At 31.9% G+C, this 19649-nt stretch overlaps 2 protein-coding genes and 1 pseudogene across 4 annotated transcripts; all 3 read right to left on the bottom strand.

Annotated features, from left to right (window-relative positions):
* Positions 1-982: 982 nt before the first annotated feature.
* LOC123915313 lies at positions 983-3205 on the bottom strand (annotated as a pseudogene).
* A 1203-nt stretch (positions 3206-4408) lies between these two features.
* On the bottom strand, positions 4409-8150 carry LOC123917540 (snurportin-1-like). 2 transcript variants are annotated; one of them, XM_045969290.1, is made up of 8 exons: positions 7918-8150; positions 7172-7552; positions 6896-7085; positions 6300-6547; positions 5924-6038; positions 5621-5713; positions 5075-5218; positions 4409-4800 (listed from the first exon to the last, which is right to left on the bottom strand). In XM_045969290.1, the coding sequence occupies exons 2-8, from the start codon at positions 7507-7509 to the stop codon at positions 4684-4686; spliced, it is 1245 nt and encodes a 414-aa protein (XP_045825246.1). In that variant the 5' UTR covers positions 7510-7552; positions 7918-8150; the 3' UTR covers positions 4409-4683. The 2 variants fall into 2 exon arrangements, with proteins under 2 accessions (XP_045825246.1, XP_045825245.1); XM_045969289.1 differs by having other exon boundaries at positions 6300-6550; positions 7918-8148.
* Positions 8151-11871: 3721 nt separating this feature from the next.
* On the bottom strand, positions 11872-14664 carry LOC123917542 (transcription factor bHLH130-like). 2 transcript variants are annotated; one of them, XM_045969291.1, is made up of 6 exons: positions 14368-14664; positions 13504-14036; positions 12703-13166; positions 12542-12607; positions 12353-12421; positions 11872-12232 (listed from the first exon to the last, which is right to left on the bottom strand). In XM_045969291.1, exons 2-6 carry the CDS (start codon positions 14015-14017, stop codon positions 12161-12163), a joined length of 1185 nt encoding a protein of 394 aa, XP_045825247.1. In that variant the 5' UTR covers positions 14018-14036; positions 14368-14664; the 3' UTR covers positions 11872-12160. The 2 variants fall into 2 exon arrangements, with proteins under 2 accessions (XP_045825247.1, XP_045825248.1); XM_045969292.1 differs by having other exon boundaries at positions 13504-14277; positions 14368-14619.
* Positions 14665-19649: the final 4985 nt, after the last annotated feature.

Here is a 19649-nt window from a genome sequence, read left to right on the forward strand (position 1 = left end):
TAACATAGAAATTTTTCAGTTATCCGGCGCAAGTATTTGTACCTTTGATTATTCAGGTATTCTTAGTCAAAAACTTTATGGGAGCTTAAGCAATCTCTCTTGTGTCAAACATGTAAGTATCAATGCATATTGCAAATCAACAACTGACAAAACTCCTCTGATTACTTTGAAGGTACATTAGGGAATGTTTGTGTTTGAGAAAAACTTTAGAATTTTTTATTACACCAACTTTTCTTTTGATTTATGAGTTTTCCTTAATTGATTAGGTACTCTCCTTTGTTCCTGATATATTGAAGGTTGAATTCCCTTCATTGTATAGCTTGAAGTCACTGAAAGTAATACAGTATCGTCATTTAAGCTACATACCAAAGGAAATAGTGAACTTTTTGCTTCAAAATGCACCATCAGCAAAAGTTGACTACACATTACCTTAGTCAGGTAAATCCGTAAATGTGCATTAAACACAAATTTTCTGTTTTAGATTTTGCCTTTTTCTTTGTTTCTGTAATTCCTTCAGCCCCCATTTAGTTAGATGTTTGTTAGAATGTAGATTATATTGTCCAACTCATTAGATTTTTCTTACTTATATATATGTGTTCGATAAAATGTGAAGTTGGGAATAGTCTTACACTGATGTTTTGGTTTCCTTTTTATTGGTACCTGTTTTGGTTTTCCATTTCTTGTCTTATACTTTTAGGATATTTAATATATTTTAATTTTTGTGTGGTCATGTGTTTGATTCTTAATTGTTTAATTTGGATATCAAAATATGTTTTATAGCACTTGTTCTGTTGAAATTTGAGCACTTGGCAGCAAGTAGAATACTGCAATAGTAGTGTATTTATATAACAGTCCTATTTCCTGTTTAATATTCTGATGAATGGAACCAGATACATTGTTATCACTAATCATAAATATTCTAATGAATTCAACAAGTTAAGAATAGTTACTTAACTCTTTTGCAATTTCACCAGATAGCATAGTTGTATAGATTGACAATAGTTGAAGCTTTTTAATTAAGTTTACAAAAAGAAACTGCCAAATCATCTCATATTCCTTGACACATGATTGTGCGGTGATTATCCATCGTGAGGAGTTTCTCCAACAACATAACTAGGACGGCCATATATGGCTAAAGACACATGACAATTGCCACGAAGAGCTAATAGGCTTTGCTACGTCAAAACCATGTCATTGATTTATAAGTGTAAGTAGTTTCGTAGTAGTAGATTTTTACCCTCTTTGCAAAGCCTCTTTTCGCTCGAATTTTACAAGGAACTGATCCTTGAACTTGAAGAAACTTCTCCATGGATGATATTTTTGTAGATGAACTAGGCAAACTCAAATGATGAGTCGATCCAAGATTTTGATAACAAAATTCTGCTTCTTGAGATTCCATACCATTTGAAGTAGAAAACATTATTTCATCTTCAATTTCTGTTTTTTGAGCATTGAATGAAGAATTGTCCCAAAATTCATTGGTGAAGCTTGGAATGTGACATTTTGAGCTACCAATTTCATTTACTAGGTTTGTTGTTTGGCCACAATTTGCTTCTATGCTTTGGACTCCATTTTCAGCTATTTGTGGCATCCTTGGCCTAGATGAGAAGTTAAGTGTACCATTTGAGACTTCATTGGCTTTAAAACTTCCTAACTCTCTCAATGTTGCAAGATCTTCAACTAATAAATAAATTCACAAAACAAAAATAAGTCAAAATTTGATTTGATTTAATGCTAAGTAACTTTCAAGGTAAAGTTAATTTTGAACATTTTCATAATTTAATTAAGAAGGTTCTAGTTGCTCATCAATCTTCTTTTGGTTTAGACCTTCGGTATAATCTGAGTTGAGTCGAGCAAACTTATACAATGGACAAAACTCTTTTTGACACTTATATTTTTCATTTACAAGACTCGAATAAAAGACCTTATTGATGATGAATCAAACTCCTAGTTACTTTTGTTTTTTGACTCAAAACTCCTAGCTACTTAGACCAACAAACATTGGTCCAATTGTCCATTTATTTTTGTTGGTTTGGAAAGTGATTTCATACTAGAAAAGTATTTCAATTTTAAGCATAACATTTCTTTTCAGTTATAAGAAAACATTAAACCCTGTTTAGATAAAATAAAGTCAAATTGTTTTAATATAAATTGTTTCTATAAACTATCTTGACGAGTTTAACGAAATAAGATCGAAACAACAAATACATGTCATAAGCCATTTTCATAAGATCTCCAAAATAGTCTTACATGTATTTATGTCAGTAGTTAAACTCAAATAAGTCAATCTAAACAAGCCCTTACTACAAGCAAAATAGTACACAAAAGTAAAATCTAAAATTGTTTGCAGGTAAGAAAAAAGTTCATACCATTTTCATTTAGAGAAAAATCCAGCAGGTGAGCCTTTTTGCCTAATTAGATTGGAAGAATTCCTCACACCAATTTTAGAGTTAACTCCATCAAAAGATCCATAAAAACCAATACTAGAACAATTTGACAAGCCTTGGTAAATCAACTCAGATCCACCATAACAATAATCACCATTTTGTGGAACAGATTCACCTATTTCTTGCTTCACAGGCTTCACATCAAACTTTTGCAAAGGTTCTTAGAATTGTTCCATAAATTGTTGGATGATATCAACTTAGAAAACAAAGTATCCATTTCTGAACTTGAACTCTCACTTGTAAAAGATTCTTCATTGTTTAGATTGCTTTGAGTGTTGTTGTCAATAAGACTTGTAAGCAATGATGTTGGAGCTGAATTGTACCTCATAAGGAGACCAGAATTATGTTGTTGATGATAGTGATGTTTGGAATGAATAATATTTGAAGAATCCATTTCTTGGTTTCTTCTTAGCTCTTCATACGTAATATTCATCTTGCTATAATTCAATTATCTGCAACAAAGAAAACCGTTGAGGTGGTGGAGAGAGATCATTGGAAATGCAATAAACCGTTGAGGTTATTGGTTGTAGATGTCTGGGTTATTAGTTTGGGATTTGCCTGCAGGTTTAATTACCAGGCTTAGTTAGTTTCGATTAACATATTAGCAAATTCCAAACATTTTTCACATTTTTTCTGTGGTTTTGTTTTATTTGCAAGTTCTGGGACTATAAATGACCGAGTAAAAGCTTGCACTCAACTTGTATTATCTTACATTTCACTACTTGTTTTGTTTTGGCAGATGAATGCTCAGAAGCATAAAGGTCAAAAGGCTATTGATATCTTGAAAGTACGCTAAACAGCTTTGTGAGACCTTAGAAGACATGTCTGAAACAGATGCATAAAGTTTGTTAGACGACACATAAGGCATTCCTATATGTTTATCTTTCTACAATGAATGTGTGACAATTAGTGCTTCTTTTATGTTTGTCCCAAATTATAAGTTCTGTCTAACATGCTTAAGTGAAAAAAGTCTTTTACCAATAGATGAATTAGATGAATGTTTATCCATTGCATGAGTATGTCACATCTTATTTGACCCAATGGTAAAAACAAGCTTATGCATGGTGAAAGACGTGTCTCATTTATACACTATAAACTTGGCTTAAATTATAAATTATACTCCCTCCGTCCCGAATTATAAGAGAAAATAAAAAAATCACACTTATTAAGAAAAAGTAAAACATGAAAATTTGAAATATGTTTTTGTGGGTTTTCCTTGGAATAAGTTGTATAGGAAGATGTAAAAACAATTTTTATTGGTCGTTGTTTAATGAGAAAAGGGTAGAGAGGGAAAATTAAATGCAATTTGCATTTAATTTTATGAGAATAAGGAAAAAACATTTTTGAAAATGACTTTCTCCCTTATAATTTGGGACAAAAAAAAGGGTTTTTTTCCCTTATAATTTGGGACGGAGGGAGTATATCATTATGCAGCAAGTAAACTACATGTTCAGATTAGTGCTTTTTGTACACTTTAGCTTAGATAATACATGTTTGTCCCAAATTATGTGTTTTTTTACATAGAAAGTCTTAAATTATGTCATTTTACAATGTCAATGAAATATTAAGGGTCATGTTAAACGGTGCCTTTTTCAATATTATACCCTTCATTGTTTATCATTCTTTTTTTTTTTTCAATACATTTAATTTATCTTTTTTCAAAGTGTGAATAGCTAGTGGTGGAGAAAAAATCAGTAAAATATGTATTAATGTGTTTTGAACTTTTTGTCAAAATATTCTTAGAAAAATATCTTTCAAATAAATGCTATTCTTAGCTGGATACTCTTGAGTCAAAATGCTAGGGACGAATTCAAGTCCCCTTTCAAGGCATCTCTATTCCTTATCTTTTAAACTCCCATTATTTGCAGCAAGATTCTAGGCTGAGCGAGTGAAACACACTCGAATATCACTTGATTAGTTAAGAACTTAACAATTATACACCAAAAGTAAACAAACTTATATGTAAAATGAAGAGCTACAAACAAAGACCTCTGCCAAACATGATATTACACAATGATCCTATAATCAAGCTAAACAGAAAAGGAAAATCAGAAGACAAAATTGAAAAAATAAGGTGAAAACTTCATGGAATAAGCAATTTTGTGGATCCTCAATATAAATTATGGAAGGCTTCATGGAATAAGCAATAAAGAGAACCAAAAATTAAGGTGAAAACTTCAAACATTGCATTCAGGATAATGAAGACTGACATTTGCGATCCTTAGAGCATTTCCTATCAACCATCCATCTCAATGTCACATGTTTCACTTTCTTGATCTACTGGGGAGCTGACAGATCCCAACAAATCATCAATTCTGAGGGGGGAGTGTCGAACATTATATTGGAACATAACCTGTAAGTGCAAAATTGCAGTATGATTACAATCAAAACCACTAATGATGATTATTGAGGAAAACAGTGTGAATCTACAATGGTTCTCGGAAGTCTTTGAGACAAACAGTAAATAAGTCTAAAAACAGAACAAATATGCACGAGCTCCTTAAATCTAACCAATCTCCTTAGCATTTAGATATTAGAAAAATGAACAAAGATGAATTCTAATGAAAAATAAAGAAATCATGGCAAACTCGTATCAACAATGATTTGCTTTAATATTCCCTTACAACCTTAGAGAAACTATCAGCAGAGGCACGAGCTCGATTGGCTTTGCCAAGATACTTTAGATCAGCTTTCTCAAGTTTCCCATCCGCCAAAACCAATCCTCCCTCTCCAATTGCAAATCGTAGAAGATACCCTGAATGCAAATCTGACTGCAAATTGAGAAAGTTATTCTAGATTATTTTCAAAAAGATAAAATAAAAAAGTGAGTTGGATGCCTAAGATGCAAACTTGTTCATTGTTACATTTCATAACTGAGTCTATTATACATGCCAACAAGAATTAGTATTGCTCGGTAAAATACATCAATTTCCTAGAATATGTGTAATATTATTTTGTTAAATGAGCTTGGATCTCACTCCTAAAAGCTAGCTCATAAGATAAAGGTTGCCCAAGCACATATATATGTCCAACAGCCTGAGAAGCTTGGCAATGTGGGACTCAATACAACTTCGATATATATGCGGTGTAAAGTTTAGATTGTGTGAGCCATATAACTAGATTATGCATCACAAGAAAATCAAAAACTGTATTGAAACCTCTTCTAAACAAACCTGTTGGATGAAGCTTCCGTCCAAACAGCCAAATGCCATAGGAGGATCATCGCAGGTAGCCAGTTTTCCATCTTCTTGAAGCTCCAAAACCACCTGGTTTGGAAAGCCAGAAACTGATTGATATACATCGCTATGGCAGTGTATCATTTATGGTCAAGTAATAGATACATGGAAGTACATAATGCAGTTTCCAATCATCAAGGTCTAGAAATCTACAACATCATATGATTGAAATATACAGAGTGATAAAATGGCATGAAAAACAAAGCAACGAGAAAATGTAAAGGAAACAATGTAAAACACCTGTTGTTGGTTAGGAACTTGTCCTTTGTTGTCAGTGTCCATAACATATTGGCTGCAGTTCTCATCCTTCCAAACTAATGCTAATGGTGTAATCCCAGCCTGATAATGTGCATGCCTAAGAGGAAAAAATAACAAATCAAAAGAAATTACACAAAATAAGAGCCTAAAAAATTAAAAAGGGATAAAATGACCAAGACTTGGCATTATTAGTTTATCACATGATATTTCTGAAAGATTAAGACTAATAATTGATAAGATTCTAGTTTTCAACAATAATCCAAAACTATCCATGAACAGACTGACAAGATTATAATTTCAAACAGGTTGGAATGGAATTCACAAATTGGTATGCAAGGAAAGAGAAAAGAGTTAATACTTGTTATAGAATAGAAGACCGTCTTTGACATAAGACACAGGCGCAGAATAAGCTGAACACAAACCACTCTGGTCACAACTGTACACTGGAACTAAACTGAACGTATACTTGTGATAATATGAAGGAGGATCACAAGCACCAGTCTCAGCAAGCTTAGAATTCACCCAAAAGAACCTAAACTCCGAAGTACAATCATAGAGGGAGTAGCCACGCCAACAAACCATATCAATAACATAATAAGTTTGATCCTGCTGTTATTCCAAAAAACAGAAACGAGTCACCAAACAAATAACTTAATTCATATACACGGCCTTTAGATTGTCAATCAATCATAACTACCTTTAAAGTCACGTATATGGTTAGTTGTGATGTGTTAAAGATTAAGTGTATATTTGGATGGATTTGCAGTGTGATTGACATAAATCATAATGTACCACTAGGATTTTGCAAAAGCTACACTATAGAGCTTCTACAAAATCACGTGACTCGATGATTTCAGCAAACCTAAAGTGTATCGCACTTAAACACACCAAACAAACAACCAACGTTAATTAACAACAACAAAAACACTAGAATGAGGAAGGAAAAGTGGTAACCTCGTGGAAAATGCAGTCGAGTATAGAGTAAGAATGCGAAGAACTGGACGAAACTTCCTTTGTCCTTGCCCCATTTGGCAATTTAGAAGGAAAACGGTGAAGTATTGAACCGTTTCTCAAACGGCTTATCGTTGTTCCGTTACTGGAAACAACAAAACACCGTTTTCCAGAAGGCCTTGCAAAAACAAACCTAAAAAAAAAAAAAAAAATCAAAATTCAAAATTGAATTGAAGTAAAGAACAAGTTGTGAAGAAAATTTTGAGAGAAGGAAATTACCAATCATTGGTGAGATTTTCGGGGATATCGATCATCCATTCAGGATGCATAAGTTGTTTCGCAAACCATTTTCGAGCTTCATCGCCTTTTAGATTCGATGCTTCCAAGACGTCGAGCTCCTCCTTCTGATGTGGTTCCTCCTGTTCGTGCTCAGGCTCTGGTTGAGGTTCGAGGTTTTGAGAGGATGAAAGAGAGAATGTGGTGGAGGCTAAGAAGCGAGCGTGGCGTTGGGCGTCGAGGCGATTCTGTGCTTGACGGAGTAAGGAGTGTTGTCTTCGTCTCTCTTGATCGGAGATTAAGGGTCGCTTGAAAGGACGGCGGAGATCGTGCGGCGCCATGTCTCCGAGAGAGAATCGTACGAGCTCACCACTCCTTTTGGTGCTGTTTCCAATGACAATAGAACACAGTGTAAACTAATGATATCATTCTTACTGAAAAGTTTAACAGCGTGAGACCTTCTTTCCTATGAGAAAATCGCAGTCTAAGAAAAACAACGAAACACACGCACTCTCCCAAAAATAAAACAAATTCAATACTTGATACAGTGAATTAAAATCCAGTCAAAATAAAAGTGAAATTGGAATTTGCTTATAATAACAATTTCAATAAATAAATATACTGATCAACTATAAACACCAAAAATATTATTAACAGTACCAATATATGAATTGAAGCATAAACAACATCAACAACAACATCATAACAAACAATTAAAAAAGGAAAAAATTGATCAACTAAGTACTAACCTGAATTTTGATTTTTCCTTAGGGTTATGTTTTTCCCCTTTTGCTTCAGTGAGAGAGAGAGAGAGAGGAGAAGGTCACTTTGTTAAGAGCGGTGGCTGCGGTTGTCAGCGGAATAACAGCGGCACGGTGAAGTTCGACGGTGATTCACTGATTCGGTGAAGGGAAGATGAGAAACAGAGAAAGACGTGAACTGAAGCAACGGTAAAGAGAAAGACGTGAAGGAGCTAAACACATTTTAAATTAAGTACCAAGAAGAATTACCAAATACCCCGAAATTTCAAAATTGTTCGAATATCCCCGGAAATTTGTAAATAAGTAAATATTCATGAAATTATAAAACGTCAATCATATTATTTCTTGTTTCGTATATTCCGTCTATTTTAAAGACGTGGTTGTTAACTGCATAAGTGACACCTGCCAATATGGCGCCACGTCACAAGAGAGGGATGATTGACCAGGATACACGTCACAGGGGGTAATTGACTAACTTTTCTCCCATCTCTCTCTAACTCTATTTTTGAAATTAGCCCCTCGATTATGTAAATTTTAGTAAATTACCCCTCATGTGACGCGTATCCTGATCAATTACCTATCTCATATGACGTGGTGTCACATTGACAGGTGTCACCTATGCAGTTAACAACCACGTCATCAAATTTAGAAAAATAGATCATCTACATCGACATCTAACAAATCCTTAAGAGAAAAAGCAGTCTAAAAAATTGTGCAAGGTTTTTTAAATTCCTCATTATCCAAGTTCAAAAATACTTTCTAATATTTTTTTAATCAAATTATTATCATATCAACAACCACAAAAACTAATTGGCTCTAAAAGATTGTCGGGTGATTGTATTTCCTCATCATTATAAATTTTGTCATATTGTCGTGTTTTAAAGCTACGATGCATTGTTAGAAGTGTCAGTTCTATGCTCATATATCAAATGCAAGACTTTTGGCAATATTTATGCTAGATCCAAAATACACATTTCTATCAAGGTTGTCAGAATCTAGTTTTTCGGTCAACTCGTTTTGGCTAAGTGAAATCAAAATGTAGATTCAAATCATAAACTGGTAGAGTTTACCTCATATTAAAATGAACATATATAATATATATATTTTAACTTATTTAATTTTGAACGTAATATGAAATTAATAATTTATTTTTAATTTAGAAATTTAAGTGTTATGAATATTAATAAAGAAAATATGACAAAATTAATATATTATTAATTTTAAATAAAAATAAAAATAAAATATTGGATAATTTACACTTAATTGATTTTCTCTCGTTCTCATTAGTTAAATATGACTATATATAGTCATGCATTTCAATAACAAATAACACAACAACTATATTACCATCAATATATCTTGTAAAGAAATCATATGTCTTTCATTTATTTTACGTATTAAATATTACTCTTTGAATCATACATTACAAATCACGTGAGATTGAATATTATATGTGATTGAAATACAAAATAATTGTATATTTCAACCCGTATAGTTTTATTTCATTTTTACGAAACCCCTATTATACTATATATATATATATATATATATATATATATATATATATATATATATATATATATATATATATATATATATATATATATATATATATATATATATATATATATATATATATATATATATATATATATATCCTTTTTTTACAATATTTATGTATCTATTATTTATCAAATGACTTATTATATTTAAATGTCCACATTCTTAGCTCAACTGACATAAATGTCGATATTACTAGGTCATACGTCATTTCGTCTATCCACCTAAAAAAAATTATATTTAAATAATTGCATAATATATTGCAATATTATATTATTTTATCAAAATATAATAATTACTTATTTGTTTTTGTTTCTCATTTGTTTTCTTCTACTCTTTTTCTATTGTTTTATTTTTATTTTTTTTCGCACACGTGCATAAAAATAGGAGACATTGTTGGAAACACACAAGTACTAAAAATTATTATTTGTCTAACTCTTAATGTGCTTCCTACGTTCCCCCGTCCCTTTTTATAAGCAAGGTTGATTTAGATTGCAACTTCATAAGGTATATTATTATAAATATAAACAATAATTCCTTGACAAAAAAATATAAACAATAATTCCTACCAATATATTATTGTAAATATAAATGAAAAATATATTTAAATTTAAAATCTTCAAAAGATATTTTGGCATATTATTTTCATCACCTAACAATTTTGGTATTTATTTATTTTATTTTTCTAACATATATAATATACCCCTAAAAATATTATTTTGAGCCCTAATTTTTAGGGACCTAGGACGGCCACCCTCCCTCAAATACGGCCCTGATTCTTTCTTTTCTTTTTCTTTTCCTAAATTTTTTAGTATATTATAATTTATAAAGATCAGCTCGTGGCTCTATATTTTTTATTTTGTTGCTAAAATCTAACAATTTTGTGCATAATATGGTTTACATTACACAATAAATTTTTTAATCCAATTGCATCAAAAGAAATGTCAAGCTAATTCAGTGGGTTTTCAATAATTGATACATGCATTCCAAGCTGCTGCAGTTGCTGGGGGATCTGGAAGTTAAGGTGCATCTACTAACAAATCCCTCAATGCTGCAATGATGGGTGGTGAAGCAGCTCTCCCCAGAGGAAGGAGAATTCATGAAAGGGCTGCAAGAGCAGCTGCAGAAGTCAGGAAGAAGGCTGCAACAAGGGGTCTCTTAGTAAGTCCCCATGGTGTACCCATACAAGCTGTGCCGCCCCTTACACAACTTTTGAATATCATAAATTCGGGCACGACTCCAGATGCCGCAGACGATGGGAAAGCCTGCTTCAGTGCTAATGAGTACAAACAATAATTTGATTTTTTATTTTCTTCTGATAGATCTTTTAGTGAACTATAAATTTTGGGATATAGGGTTAATAAACGTTTTTTGTTTTTGATAAGCAAGGTTAATAAACTTTGATCTTGACATGAACCCTCATTTTTAATAAAGTGGTGGCTATTCTTTCAATGAGTTTCTTAATAATAATAATAATAATCTATAAGATTTTAAGTAGGGTTTCAGTAGGGACTGGTTTTCTGTATATTTGCTTTACTTCATGCATGAGTTGTGTGAGACCTTAGAAGACATGTCTGAAACAAATGCATAAAGTTTGTGAGACGACACATAAGGCATTCCTATATGTTTCTCTTTATACAATGAATGTGCGACAATTAGTGTTTCTTTTATGTTTGTCCCAAATTATAAGTTCTGTCTAACATGCTTAAGTGAAAAAAGTCTTTTACCATTAGATGAATTAGATGAATGTTTATTCATTGCATGAGTATGTGATCCAATGGTAAAAACAAGCTTATGCACGGTGAAAGACTTGGCTTAAATTATAAATTATATATCATTATGCAGCAGGTAAATTACATGTTCAGATTAGTGCTTCTTTGTACAGTTTAGCTCAGATAATACATGTTTGTCCCAAATTATGTGTTTTTGACAATGTCATTTTACAATGTCAGTGAAATATTAAGGGTCATGTTAAACGATGCATTTTTCAATATTATACCCTTCATTGTTTATTATTCTTTTTTTTTTTTTTCCAATTCTTTTAATTTATCTTTTTTCATTCATCAATGAAGCAACTAGAACACTTTCCACTCATGGTAACACCTCTTTTTTTCAGGGTGTGAATAGCTAGTGGTGGAGAAAAAACCAGTAAAATGTTTATTAATGTTTTTTGAACTTTATGTCAAAATATTCTTAGAAAAATATCTTTCAAATAAATTATATTCTTAACTGGATACTCTTGGGTCAAAATGCTAGGGACAAATTCTAGTGACCTTTCAAGGCATCTCTATTCCTTTATCTTTTAAACCCTCATTCAATTTGTAACAAGATTCGACGATGCGTGAGTGAAACACCAAAAGTAACAATTATACATCAAAAAAGTAAACAAACTTATTATGTAAAATGAAGAGCTTCAAACAAAGACCTCTGCTAAACATGATATTACATAATGATCATATAATCAAGCTAAAAGAAAAAGGGAAATCACAAGACAAAATTGAAAACAAAAATGAAAAAAAAAAAATTCAAAATTTCATGGACCTAAACTAATACTAAGCAAATATCAGCATTATTTTCTATAATTACAATTGCAAACTGTGGCACACTCATTAATGATTTTTCAATATATGCACAAAAATTCAGCTCCCTTGTGCTATCTAAAGGGATTAAATCAGCTGCATTGTCTAGAGTGTTGCTTTTCATGACTTGTACATTTGCATTTTTCCTTACGAACTGTGAGTATCTGCAGAGACGAAAGAGATTTAGTTAGACATTATAGATTTCGGTAGTATTCAATTATTCAACGTGTTTCTTTTGTACATTATATATGAGTATGACAGGGAATGTGGTAATTTTCTAGTACCTGAACTTGTTCTTGCAAGTCTTTAATGTACTCAACTGCCAAATCCAGCATATCTGCTGTGCTTGTTTGCTGCCAAATTAGAAGTACCATGTTACCAAAATCAAAATGATTCATATAATGTTGAAATCAGCATATGATATATAAAAAACCGAAAAATATTTTTAGAAAAATTAACGGACGCCAAAGTACCTTGTCGGATTTTGGGAACAGACTTTCCAGTTTCTTGATTCTTTCACTTATTCGCATTCTTCTTACCTGAAATTTAAAAATAACATATATTAAACTGTCGAATCACATAGGTTTAATAGCATGGTAGAATGGTTATAGATTTATAATTATAAGAATTTTACCCTCTCTGCAATGCTTCTTGGATGAGTTGCAAAGCCTCTTTTCGCTCGAATTTTACAAGGAACTGATCCTTGAACTTGAAGAAACTTCTCCATGGATGATGGTATCTTTGTAGATGAACTAGGCAAACTCAAATGATGAGTCAATCCAAGATTTTGATAACAAAATTCTGCTTCTTGAGATTCCATACCATTTGAAGTAGAAAACATTATTTCATCTTCAATTTCTGTTTTTTGAGCATTGAATGCAGAATTGTCCCAAAACTCATTGGTGAAGCTTGGAATGTGACGTTTGGAGTTACCATTTTCATTAACTAGGTTTGTTGTTTGGTCACAATTTGCTTCTATGCTTTGGACTCCATTTTCAGCTATTTGTGGCATCCTTGGCCTAGATGAGAAGTTAAGTGTACCAGAGACTTCGTTGGCTTTAAAACTTCCTAACTCTCTCAATGTTGCAAGATCTTCAACTAATAAATCAATTCACAATACAAAAATAAGTCAAAATTTGATTTGATTTACTGCTAAGTAACTTTCAAAGTAAATTTAATTCTGGATAAAATAAAGTCAAATTGTTTTTATATAAATTGTTTCTGCAAACTATCTTGAAGAGTTTAAGGGAATAAGATGGAACCAACACGGCCATGTCATAAGCCGTTTTCATAAGCTCTCCCAAACAGTCATACTTTTGTATTTATGTCAGTAGTTAAACCTCGAATAAGTCAATCCAAACAAGCCCTTACTACAAGCGAAAAAGTACTCAAAGTAAAATCTAAAATAGTTTGCAAGTAAGAAAAAAGTTCATACCATTTTCATTAGAGAAAAATCCAGCAGGTGAGCTTTTTTGCCTAATTAGATTGGAAGAAGAATTCCTCACACCAATTTTAGAGTTAACTCCATCAAAAGATCCATAAAATCCATTACTAGAACCATTTGAAAAGCCTTGGTAAATCAACTCAGATCCACCATAAGAATAATCACCATTTTGTGGAACAGATTCACCTATTTCTTGCTTCACAGGCTTCACATCAAACTCTTGTAAAGGTTCTTCAGAATTGTTCCATAAATTGTTGGATGATATCAACTTAGAAAACATAGTATCCATTTCTGAACTTGAACTCTCACTTGTAAAAGATTCTTCATTGTTTAGATAGCTTTGAGTGTTGATGTCAATAAGACTTGTAAGCAATGATGTTGGAGCTGAATTGTACCTCATAAGGAGACCAGAATTATGTTGTTGATGATAGTGTTGTTTGGAATGAATAATATTTGAAGAATCCATTTCTTGGTTTCTTCTTAGCTCTTCATACATAATACTCATCTTGCTATAATTCAATTATCTGCAAAAATGAAAAAAGAAACCATCTTTATAATTTCTTCCTATAACTAGATAAGACACTTTTCAATTGTGGCTACCGCGTTCGCAATTGCGGCCTATCAGTGATTGCAACATAATCATTAAGCAACCGTAATTGCAATTTGAAACCTTTTGGATATGGTAATTAACCTCAAACAATTAGACTCATAGTTTTACGTTGCGGTCTACAACTGCAATTGCAGATATAAATGATTTTGAGGTCTCTACATCGGCAACACAACCACAATTTCAATCACAATATAAAATAAAGATTAGACTTAAAATCTTGATGACTAACAATAACAAAAATTTACCTTAGGGAATCTTTCTTGATTTATGTGCCTTTTGTAATCAAGTTTAGTTTTTGAGACAAGAAAGCTAAGAAAATCTTGAAAGGAAATAAGGGTATATATGCAGCTAAAATTTTGATGAATTCAAATCCAAACTTCAAGTCCTTAAGCTCCTTGAGTCTTGACTTAGAAGTAGAACTCTTAAATAGGCACACAAACAGATTTGAGACAAGAGGAAGAAAAGAGGAAGCTAAGAAATAATTGATGTCTTGTCTTCCACTTGTAACATATATTTATGTAGTGTCTTGTTTGGTATTGAACCTTATGTTTCAACTATAATAACGATTATACCTTGATGACTTAAGTGGTCTATAGTACATTGTACGGTACCCTTCATTTTTTGATTGTCTTTCCGTTGACCATTAGAAATTAATCAAAATTGGGGTCTAGACTTTTGAGATCTTTTAGTTGTGAACATTTAATAGTGAGAGTGGACTTTATTATATTTTTTGTGTGTTTACAATATTGTTAGACTTTTGTAATTTCATAAAACTCAAGTACAAAATAATGATATTCTAGTTTTGAGAAGTGAGTAGGGTCAAACTTTACACATCTATATATTCTTTTATTTAATTTTATTTTTTTAACTATTAAAAATTTAGGTAAATTGAATTTTGAAGTTACAAAAAACGAGAGATTGTCTAAATAAATGTTTAACTTTACAAGTCAATTTTGAGTTAGACCATATACTAAAAACAAAATTAGTTAGATCAACCTAAATTTTAATATAGTATTGGAGCTTTCTTAAAGATCTATTGACACTCGATATCAGATTTTTGTTAATGAATCACTTGGATCACGCTTCAGATATTTAATCATGAGATTTTGTACGTTTAAGTTAAGTCGAACTTACGTGATAGTATGAGTCACACAAGCCATGTAAATTTTTGGTTGGGGGCTTATTTTCATGTTAGTCAAAAGTCAAAACTAATAACTTAATTAATTTATTTAAAATGAATTGAATAAAAATAACAAATATACTGACGTGGCAAGTGGATAAGGTAAGAAGTGATGCTTTGCTTATGAGCAAAGCGACCTTTGTCTAAAGCCTTAGGACGATTGTGGTGGAAGAAAATTGTACGGTTGGTGTTCTTTGGTTGTAGGAAGGGGCACACCATCTTTTTACTTTTAATATTTTTAGGTACATGCATTATCCCCTGAAACTATTCTTTTTATTTATTTTTATAAAATAATATTGTCCTTTTCACCAAGAGTTGATATTAATGATTACCACAGAAAGGTACTTTTGGAAAGGTTGGTGATTCATTCTTCCAACGTTTGTTTGTGTTGTGGTTATCTAAGATGATATCATTATATTTTGTAAAAAAATAAATATGATATCATTATATGAATTCAGCCGCCAGCATGTGTTTGAAAGACTTGGAATTTGACTTGCATGTATGTCGGTTAATTTCAATACTGTGTCATCTTTTGATTTTGGATTAGCTTGAAAAAACTTATGACAGGAATTAGTGGATACGTTTCGTATTGACGGTCGGTTCGTTCATCTTAAGTTTTAGAGATTTTTATTTTGTCTTAATATTATTTGTGTTTTTGAATGGATTCATTGGATTATATTTATGTCCCCTAGTTTATATATATATATAGGGGAGACTTCAAGTGAGAGGAGTGTCTTATTATGAGAGATGAGAGGAACAAATATAAACCATAGGATGTAAACGAACGGTCATGATTAAATGTTCTCTTAAATGTGCGCAACTGTTTGCTCAATTTGCTTTATGCGTGTTTTGTGGTTCGACTGCGTTTTCGTATTCAAATTACCTCTCAGATTCATATTCCTAACTGGTAGTCATCCATGTTGTTATTGTTCTGTCATGTTTCTCAAAACTGATTGGAATTCCTAATAACAGAACCCAATATCTATGTTTTATGATCTTGAAAACTAATTAAGTTTTTCTATGTTTTTATTATATAAAGTTTTGTCTTTTAACCAAGAAAAAGCTTGTGTGATTCTGCATACTATCCTGCACGCAATCTTGACCCACCAAAACGAAATCGACCATGAATACATTTAATTGAAATTGTAGATCCTTCAAAATCCAACGTTTGAATCCATATGAACATGCCCTTTACCGATTTGATTAGAAAAAAAAATATTAACCATTGAGAGGTTCACAAAATTTGCACAAGAAAATGAAGAATTGTGTGGGAGTAATGAAATAGGTAGATCTGAGAAAATTAGAGGAAAAGAATTTTCATCGTCGTGAAGAAAGAGAAAGAAAGAGGGATTTTTTTTCTTTCAAGAAAATGGAAACACAGAAGGATAATTGCAGCGCATGTTGTTTTCATTTAATCATGACCTTTCATTTGCATCCTATGATTTATATTTATTCCTCTCATCTCTCATAATAAGACATCCCTCTCACTTGAAGTGTCCCCTATATATATATATATATATTTTTGGTCCCATTTTTTTATAACACGGATTATATTTTTCCTCAGATGTCTAAATTTTACTCACTTTATAAAAAAAATTCACCTATGATTAGATTATTAAAGATATAATTCGGAAATAATTAATCAGCTTAATAAGGAGTATTTGAGTTGCATATGACCTGTAATATTCATAAGCGGACAATAATATTATTGTAATTTAGACTATAATATTTTAAATATAAGTTGTAATATTATAAATTATAATGTTGTTGGGTCATGAGAAGGCAGACAGAGGGATCATCCACATTGAGGTGAAGAATAATTTGAATTAAAGTGTGGTGTCCAACTCACTTGCGAATTGTTCTTAAACACAATGTGGATGATCCCACTGGTTGCCTCCTCATAACCCAACAAATGTTCACGAATAGTATAAAGATATTGTTGTGATTTTTATTTCCTTGCTCAAGGTTATCTACAATAATAGATATTTGTACCTGGAGGGTAGTTTGGTTCGGTTATGAGATAAAATTGATATGTTACATCCATCAAAATTTTCGCACTTTAAATGACTCTTCAAGATTCTTCAAAATATGCAATTTTCCTTTTTTCGTTGTAGTTATTTAATATGACAACATTAAATGAATTCAGCCACCAACTGTGAAAAATATTTCTTAGGGGGTGTTTGTTTCATGGATTATAAATTTATTCCCAGGAATGTGACTTTGGGAATCTTTAATTCCTATGTTTGTTTCAAGTTTTAAAAAATTATGCCTAGGAATTTTTTATTCCTTGGAATATAAATTACACATGACTTTCCCACTTTTCATTCCCATGTTAAATGGTGGGAATCTTATATTCTCATGGGAATAAGAGGTAACCACCCATAACTCCCTACTCTCCCATTGTTTTTAACTCATTTATTTTTTTTATTTTAATATTTTAAAATGTTAATTGAATTTATTTTAAAAATGTTCCAAAGAACTTTATTTATTTACCAAACACATTGATAGGAATAATACTCCCAGCAATAATGTTCCAAGGAATAATAATCCTAGGATTATAATTTTAATCCCTGAAACAAACACACCCTTAAAAAATATTTTCATCCTCATGACTAATTACATTTGCATAAGAGAGGTGGATTGGGGTGGTGTTTGTTGTAATTTTTGATTGGTTAAAGTATTTTTATCACTTTGTATCTCTTTGTTTGATCCAATAATTCCTTATACTCAGGGACGGATCCAGAAACTAACCAAACGGGGGTTGACCATTTTTTTAATAAATATTACATAAAATTTAATTGTAATTTATATAAATAGGGATCAAATTATACCGATATAAGACTATTTTACATTGATTTATTTATCAGAATTAATTTACACTATGATTATACATAACACTACAAGAAAAAGTCACTTTGCGACACTTACCTTGCGACCTTTTGGTCAAAACCGTTGCAATGTGTTAATTTTAAACTTTTTGCATCAGTTCATGCGACGGTTGGTCAACTGTTGCAATATTTTACTTTCAAAAGTGCCAAATACCCCCTTTTTTTTCCCTTTAGCGCCCATTGAAATTGTTTTTGGCTCCAATACCCATTCCATCAAAACTCACACACTTACAAAAAAAATAATTGAAACACACAGACAACAAAACAAAACACGTTCAATGCAAATCCCTAAAACACTAACTCCTGCGCCACCCTCTTCACCATTCCGGTCGAGAGAAGCATGTGAATTCTTCAATCACTCTCCAATTTCTTCACCTTAAATCTTTAAATCACTCGATCTGTCCAATTCCTTTATCATTCTCGTCGAGAGAAGTGAGAACCCGAGACCGCCTCACTGCCGCCGTACTGAACCTCCACATCACACTCCGGCGCTCCGCCGTTCAACCGGAGATCGATTACATAGTCTATTCGTCTCTGCTTCTTGTCGCACAGTTCCCTCATCTGCTTCCACCATTTGTTGTTGGTAAAGGTATGAATAAATCAATTTTTTTGGTTCTCCGTACTTTGTTGTCAATTTTTTTTTATTTTAATGCTTAGATTTATAATTATCTTTTTTTTTTTGGTTCTTATGAAAGTGAAGCTCCACTTCCTTGAACTCTTCTTTCATCAATATCTCCATGGTGGTGGTGGTGGTGGTGGGTAAGAGTTTTCAATTCTAAATAGTTTCTTGTGATTTTGTGTTTATCAAATTTTACGGAGAAAGTAGGTGTTTGCTAGAATGAAGTTGTTTCTTTTTTTTCTTCCTATTTGTTTATTTGACTTTAGGGATTTAGGGATTTGCTTTAGGATTCTGAAACCTGTGTTTTTCTTACACAATACATGTAGAGTGTGGTGTGATACTCAAACTATATATATGGGACTACCATATGTTTTATTAGCTTACCATATGGCGTTCATGTCTATAAAGGAAGGATTGTATAGTGTAAGTTCTTTTAGAGGATAGCTGGCATTGCTTTGAAACTATTCCTTTACATAACAAATCCAAACAAAACAATTTAAAGGTTGTAAAATTAACTCTCATGAGTCATGCATACTTCAAAATTCTGGAGAAGTACACATGTTGATGGTGAATATGCTTTAATGTTCTTCAATCATAAACTTTCACATCTTTAAATAACTTTTTGTTAACTTATGCTAAAGTATCTATGTATTACCCTTTGGTTGGCATATACCACCTGTTAATAAGCTCATAATTGATGAGTACATTGTGGTCCATGTTCCATGGTTATATTTATTGTTGAAAATTGAAATTTATCTTCTAGCTTCTTTTTGTATTGAAGGGAAAATGAGGGCAAGATATGCTGCATTAAATGCTACCTAGTCACCCTTACTAGATATT

Source organism: Trifolium pratense, linkage group LG3 (assembly GCF_020283565.1).
Source record: "Trifolium pratense cultivar HEN17-A07 linkage group LG3, ARS_RC_1.1, whole genome shotgun sequence".
Taxonomy (NCBI): Eukaryota; Viridiplantae; Streptophyta; class Magnoliopsida; order Fabales; family Fabaceae; genus Trifolium; species Trifolium pratense.